Source organism: Hipposideros armiger, unplaced genomic scaffold (genome assembly GCF_001890085.2).
Source record: "Hipposideros armiger isolate ML-2016 unplaced genomic scaffold, ASM189008v1 scaffold_140, whole genome shotgun sequence".
Classification (NCBI taxonomy): domain Eukaryota; kingdom Metazoa; phylum Chordata; class Mammalia; order Chiroptera; family Hipposideridae; genus Hipposideros; species Hipposideros armiger.
Genome location: NW_017731490.1, coordinates 1856203 through 1863705, shown reverse-complemented (window position 1 = coordinate 1863705; position 7503 = coordinate 1856203). Strand labels below are relative to the sequence as shown.

The 7503-nt window shown below is 56.0% G+C and overlaps 1 protein-coding gene across 1 annotated transcript; it reads right to left on the bottom strand.

The window, feature by feature from the left end:
- Positions 1-965: 965 nt before the first annotated feature.
- Positions 966-7148, bottom strand: PCDH8 (protocadherin 8). Its single transcript, XM_019650359.1, is given in 4 exon segments — positions 966-1917; positions 2355-2562; positions 2739-3202; positions 3205-7148. Coding segments are annotated over 4 exon segments (3186 nt in total). The 5' UTR covers positions 5345-7148; the 3' UTR covers positions 966-1543.
- Between the last annotated feature and the right edge of the window lie 355 nt (positions 7149-7503).

The window sequence follows — 7503 nt, the reverse complement described above, 5'->3', positions numbered from 1 at the left end:
ATCCTGGCCACTTCTTAGTTGTGTGACTTTGGGCGTTTTACCTAACCTCACTGTGCCCAGTTTTTTGTTTGTTTGTTTGTTTAATCTGTGAAATGGAGATAATGATAGTTGCTATTTTATGGAGATAGTTTGGGGATTAAATAATGTATGCAGCATGCTTTATAAGGAACTCTGCTCATAAAAAAGCTTGTTCAGTAAACGTTAGCTCTCATTATTATCACTTTAATTTCAAATGAAATGAATGCAGAGTGTAAGGCATAAGTCTTCTTAAGTCTTCCATTACGAACATTTTCAAACATGAACACACAGATTGGTATAATTACCACACACACACACACACACACACACACACACACACACACAACCAAGCTAGCATTGACAGTGGTTAATATTTTATCAATCTTATTTCATATAGCCCCCTGTATTTTCTCTTGGAATGTTTTAAAGCAAATTCCAAGCATCATGTCATTTCACCCATGAATCTGAGTCTTTTTGATATTAAAACCCCTAATCTGCTAAGAGCTTCTTCTTGATGTTAACATCCCTAATATGCTAAGAGCTCCTTGGGACTATGTTTTCCTAACCTCAAACCCCAGTTCCTAGAGGAATTACTGACTGCAGTTAGTAAAATATCTACCAATGTTGAATTAGTAAATGAACAGCCCAAACAGCTTCTCTTGACTTTGCGGTAGATGCTCCGTAAATATTTGTTGAGTGACTAAGCGAGGGGAGGAATTTTATAGAGTCCCTAATGTTTATGGATAGGCACATGTTTTACAAAATCAACAAATAGTTTTAATACTTTGATGAGACTTTCCAATACTTGAATCCCACAGGTTTAATATTGCTGTGAACATTAATAATGTCCAAATAATCAGCCCTTGAAATCAGCCCTGGTATTCAAATTATTTGTGAATGTCTAACCGTAGGCAAGTTCATGAAAAGCAATTAGCAGATTCTTCAAACACATGACAAATCCTTTATTACTGTGCTTATAAGTGACACGGTTTACAGAAAACCAAATGTAATTAAATAACATTGAACTTGAAATCTACCACAGACTCAAGATATACAAGTTATACTTGGCAAGGCAAAACTTCTCAAACACAAGGTTGTTTCAGGTAAAAGATAAATTTCCATTAAGTAATTCCAACACATTTTTTTTTGTCTTATAGACATTTCCTTTGGCAATAACTTCCACTTTAGCTTTTATTATATAAAAATATAACAAAATTTCATTATATACAAACATTACATTACACAATGTACAGGTTAAAAACACTAAGAAAATGGCAAGCTGCAAGTGAAATTAAAGTCAATAGCATGATAAGAGAAAGGAAATACGGCACACATTTCATAAAAATTACATTAACTACATTTTTGTTTGCAAATACCAAACAGTACCAATGTGATTGGAAATAGCTTCCAACAACTTCATTTTAAGGCACATCTTGCATATTTATATATACAACACTGAAAACGGTCAATAACTTAGGGGCTTCTCAGAGTGACCTGTGTATGTGTGAAGGCATGCAGCGTAGGGTTACACATTTTCATTGGCTTCCTTCTTTGGGGACAGGTACCTGCCAGGGGAGGACTGATAGAGGGGGACCCCGATCTCCTGCAAGTCTGGGAGCCTCCCTGGACGAGGAGGGGAGAGCAGAGTGACTGTCCTGTCATAGTCCCTGTGCAGCACTTTCTCGTAGACGCTCTGCAGCCCCACTGTCTTGGGCAGCTGGGCCTGGTAGAAATTGTCCCTGCGCAGAGGGTCGCGGGGCAGTGATGTGCTCTTACAGAAGGTAGACATCTGGGCGGGCGGGTGAGGCGAGGGGTGCGTGTTGGGCCCTCCACATGACGGGCTCCAGCAGCGGTCAGAGTGGCCCAGGATCTTACACTCAGCAGTGCACGCCCACAGTCCTAACGTAAAAGAGAAAGGAAGAGAGCATGACTATTCCTGAGATTACGCATTTATGCCTCCATCTTCAGAACACCAGGCAGGGTCAGGGTGGCTGAAAAGGAAAGCATATGAAGATGAACACCAGTCAGTCAAGGTTTGAAAGCAACGTTGCTTCCTGTAAAGCCACCGAACTCCAAGTTGGCTCAGCTTCTTTTACTGGAAGGAAAAAAAACTGATAAGCAGAATTCCCCTCCTCAGATAGCTAGCATCAATCACCGTTTCCTCCGCCCACCAGGATGGGGCTATGCTGAATTCAGGTGATGGAGCTGCCTCGACTTGGCATTTTGAAATTCACCATTTGTGGTCTGCCCGGAACTGGAACTCGGGGACTGAAACAAGTGGGGAGGTGCGAGTGGGGCTGGGAACGGTGATGAACCTGGTAGGAAAGAGTGCTCACCGCTCTGCATGTGGTTGATGAGATCCTTTTTCAGAGCGTCCCCGCTGATGTCGGAATCGCTGTCGTTGAAATCACTGTCCCCTTTGCCACTATCTTTGCCGCTGAACTTCTCCGCTTCTCGTCCGGAGATGGTGTTGAAAGAGTGTCCTTTCCACACGGCCACAGGAGGCGCAGGCTCCTTTCTGAAGCCGGGAGAGGCACCGTAGGGCTGCAGCAGGGAATGGGGGGAGCGGGGATGAAGGTTGGTCACGGAACAAAAAAACAAACAAACAAGCGCGACAGGTTAGGCATGTCCGGCGCACGCCCACCGAGACCCCTCCAGTCTCTTCCCCCAGCCTGCCCGCGGAGCACGGAGGGGGGCGCCCAGCCGAAGGAAGGCCTCACCTCGGCGTGCGCGCCGCGGAGCCGCTGCTGCCCCTCGAAGTGACAGGAGCTCTCCCCCGTGGCGCTGCCGCCCTCCGAGCCCGGCACTTCGGCCGCCGCGACCGCGGGCGGGGGCGCATCGGCCGCGGGGCTGCCAAAAGGCGCTTTGCCGCTGCCAGGGAAGGTGAGGACGTCGAACATGTTGGGCTTGGGCCCGGCTCCCCGGGCGGCCTCCTCCGGGGAGCCAGGAGCCGAGGCGCCGCCGCCCGCCGCCCCGGGCCGTTCTTCCCGGCGGGGCCCCCCTTTGCGCACCTCCTTCTTGCGGCGATTGCAGGTGGTGGCGATGGCGATGATGGCGGCCAGAAGCAGCGTGCAGCTCCCGGCCAGCACGATGATGACGATCAGAGGCGTGTCCCACTGTAGCGCGGGCCCCGACGCCGCGAGCCGCGAGCCGGGCGGGCGCGAGTGCTCCGGGCTCCCGGCACCGGCCCGCGCCCGCCGCCTGCGGTCACCACGAAGCTGACGGTGGCGGTGGTGGAGAGCGGGGGCCGGCCGCCGTCGGATACGACCAGCAGCGCCCGGAACACCCGGCCGGGCGGCTCCTGCGAGAGGTCGCCCGTGAGCACGATCTCCCCCGTGCGGCGGCCTACGGCGAAGGCTTCCCGCGGCTCCTGCTGCAGGAGGTCGAACGCCAGCTCCCCGTTGGCGCCTTCGTCCGCGTCCCGGGCCTGCACGCGCGCCACGGCTGTGTCCCTCGCGGTGCGCCCGGGAACTGCCACTTCCAGGGAGCCGTTGGCCGGCGCCGGGTGCACCAGGACCGGTGCGTGGTCGTTCTGGTCCAGCACTCGCACTTGCACGAGGGCGCTGCTGGAGAGCTGAGGGGAGCCGCCGTCGCTCGCCTGGATGCGCACGTCCAGCTGGCGAAGCGTCTCGTAGTCGAAGCTGCGCAGCGCGTAAATGGCCCCGGTAGCCGGGTCCACCGAGACGTAGGTGGACACGGCGCCCCCGGCGCGGCCCACCTCGGCCTCCAGCAGCCGGTAGGTGACCTGGCCGTTTCGGCCCAGGTCCGGGTCCCGGGCGGCCACCGTGGCCAGGTAGGCGCCGGGCGGGTTGTTCTCTCGCACCGACACCTCGTAGACCGGCCGCGTGAAGAGCGGCGCGTTGTCGTTCTCGTCGCCCACGCGCACCGTGTACGGCCGCACCGTGCGCAGCGGGGGCGCGCCGCGGTCCTCCGCCACCAGAGTCAGGTTGTACTCGGCGATGCGCTCGCGGTCCAAGGAGGCGGCGGTCACCACCAGGTAGCTGCCGGCGTAGGCCGGCTGCAGGCGGAAGTGCTCGTGCCCGTAGAGGGCGCAGCGCACCTGCCCGTTGGCGCCCGAGTCCCTGTCCGAGGTGCTGACGAGCGCCACCAAGCTCTCACGCGCCGCGCCCTCGGGCACCAGCGACATGGCACCGGCCTCCGGCGTCCCGGGGCCGGTCGACGAGGTCGCGTCCGCCCCGCCGAGAGCGGCGGCGGCGAAGGGCGAGGCGGCGGGCGCGCCCGGGGCAGCCAGCGGGGTGATGGCGATGTCGGGCGCGTTGTCGTTGACGTCTCGGACGCGCACGATGACCTTGCAGGTGGCGGCGTGGGGCCCGGGGCCGCGGTCCTGCGCCCGCACGTCCAGCTCGTAGGTGTCCTGGCGCTCGTAGTCCACGGCTCCGGCCAGGGTGAGGCGGCACGAGCGCGGGTCGAGACGGAAGAGGCGGCGCGCCTCCGGCGGGGTGCGGGCGCCGAAGGAGAACACCACGTCGCCATTGGGGCCCTCGTCCGGGTCCGCCGCGTCCAGGTCGAGCAGCAGCGAGCCCACGGGCGCGTCCTCCGCCAGCTCCACCTCGGCCACCGCGCCCTGGGGGAAGGCCGGGCTGTGGTCGTTGGCGTCAAGCACGCGCACGCTGAGGGCGGCTGTGGCAGAGCGCGGCGGGCGGCCGCCGTCCTGGGCCACCAGCTCCAGGCTGTAGGCGGCCTGGCTCTCGCGGTCCAGCTCCTGCAGCAGCACCAGGTCGGCGCACTGGGCGCCGTCCGCGCGCGTCTGCAGCTCCACGCGAAAGGGGCTGTGCGGCTCGGCCAGGCGCACACTCTGCAGACCGTTGGCGCCCACGTCCTCATCCACCGGCACCTCCAGGGGGATGCGCGTGCCTACGGCCGCGCCCTCGGACACCTCCACAGGGATCTGGGCTCGGGGGAAGCGCGGCGCGTGGTCGTTGACGTCCCTCACCTCCACCTCCACGTGCACCAGCCGGAACTGCTCCTGCGAGAAGCTGACCACGTCGAAGGCCAGCACGCACTGCGGGGCCTGCCCGCACAGCCGCTCTCGGTCCAGGCCCGCGTCCCCGACGGTCAGCTGCCCGTCGCCCTCGCGCACCCGGAGCAGCGAGCTGTTGAACTGCTTCATCAGGCGGAAGCTTGTGTCTCCGGACACTTTCATATGCAGGTCCTCAGCTAGGGTCCCGATGACTGTGCCGGGAGCATCCTCCTCGAAGGTGCTGTATCGCACTGTCTTGCTCTGGGCCACTGACAGCACCCAGCAGAGGCTGAAGAGCTGCAACGGGAAAAGGCAGGGGCTGCCCCTGCGCCTCACTGGACTCATGCCGCCAGCTCCAAGCGCTATTCCAAAAGGCTGACGAAGAGATTCCTTTCGGATCTGCAGGTCCGGGCGTGAGTCCCAGGCTCTTCGGAGCACGCTCTTTGCGAACCCTGTGCGGGAGAATTCTGCTGGCTGCAGCTCCGCGGCTCAGGCTGGCTCTGAGGACGCGCGGACCCGCCTTCACTCTGCACCTCTCTCTCCTGTCTCCTCTTTGGCGTTGCGCCGCTGCGCGCCGCCTCCGCTTTTATAGCCGTTGATATGCAAATCACCCGAGCCAGGCAGCCAATGGAGACCTCGCCCTCGCGCCGCTCCTACGCCAGCCTCTGACAATCCCTTTAATGTGGAAAGGCTTAGAGGGGAAAACAAGAAAGGAAAATTAGAGAATCTTTCCTTTGTTTCTTTAACTCCTTTTGCTTTTTTTCCCTTCCCTGTCAGCGCCTTGTATGTAGAGGAGTTGGCACAGGTTTTGTTTATTGTGCCCCTCCTGTGACGGCTGCTTGATCTAAGAGCAAACACGCTGGGATTTGGCCCCCGTGGCTCAGGACCCCACCCCACCCCCGCCCCTCCACCCTTCTGCATTTTGCACCTCGGAGGCTTCCAAGCTCTCGCAAGCTCCCCTCTCCACATTCTTGCTCTTCCCGGTGAGGCTCTGCTCGCCTTCTTTCAGCTTCCCACGGCGCCCTCGGAACAGCCTCTCGATTAAGGAGCCCAAAGGAGAAGGGAAAATTAATTGTATTCAAATTTGTGTGCGCAATTGTGTTTTGCTCGTGTGAGCCCCGGTGATCAGAGTTGCCACTTCCCTTTCAGAAAAGAGCGCTGCGATGCGTTAGTATGCATGTCACTGTCCAAATGGCTTTCTTAAGCGCCGGGCGCTAGCAGGCAAGGAAAAAAAAGTTCCAAATAGGATTTAGCATAAGCTTGAGGAGATTTGGAAAGGTTTCAAAGATCAGACTGTATCAAAGGCTTATGAAGCCCTCGTTAGCAGTGGAAATAGAATGGCGTGGCAGGCGATCCCATTGGAGGCCCCAATGTCTGTATTATTTCACAGTGACAAGCTAAGGGGAGAGAAAGTTGAACAGTTTCCACAGTGGAGTTGGGCTAACTTGAATATAATGAGCAAACGCCACATGTATCCATTATGTTCCTCTATTCATCCCCAATCACTGCCATAACTCTCCAGCTAAACGGTGATGGGCGCTGAATTCCACACAATACCCGGCTCATATTAAAGTGCATTTAGAGAACTTTCTCTCCTGATGCCTTGTTCCGCCTATTTAGAGGGTTTTCTTTCTGTTCGAATAAGGCCACTCTGGGAAGCAACACTTATCCTGTTCCAGAAGGACAAAATCACAGCATGATGTTGAAACCTGGCACGAACCTGGGGGAACTTAACCATCTGCCTAAGAAAGTGTGGAGCTTGGGCACTGCCAAGCTCTGCGCTGGGCTGGCTTCGCGCTGCCCCCACAGGTATCCCTCCTCCAGCATCCCGAAAGATCAGGGAGATGGGACTCCAAGTAGGTACAAGACGAATTCTTATTATTGTTCAAGAGCTTTATTAAACGGGCTATGCAAATGCACACGAGAGAGGAGAGGTAACCAAAGTCATCCACTGGAAGAAATATTTTTAAAAAGGCGATGGATTTGATAAGCAGACTGCATTCAATAAACGTTCTTCTGAATTCTGATTTTAGTCCTGCTCTCAGCATCTTATCTGTGTTTTTTCCCCCCTCAAATCCGAGGGAATGAATGTGTTCTGAGCTTTTTCCAGAAGAGATACAGGAGTCCTGAGTGTAGGGAGACCAAGCAGGAAACTGGGTGGGCCATGGGGGTGGGGGAGAATGAAAGAGGTGCTTGGAGTTGCCTGAAAGCAAAAAATAAATAAATAAAAAATGCAGCCTCAGCCATCAATAAATAAAAGCTCTTATGAGACTGGGTGTGTGTGTGTTGGGGGGGGCGGTGAATGATTGGGGGCTGCCTCTGAGCGGTCGCGTCCCTCGGTTCTCTTTCCCATCTCCTCCACTTTGCAGCCCTGGGAATGGTAAAAGCAGTGAGGCCAGGCAACTGCGACGCCCCCTACAGGAGCCCAATGGTCAGCCATCTATTTCACTGTTTTTCCTTCCTAACTTCTGTTTAAATGTCTCTGCTCCCGCCCAAGAGACATT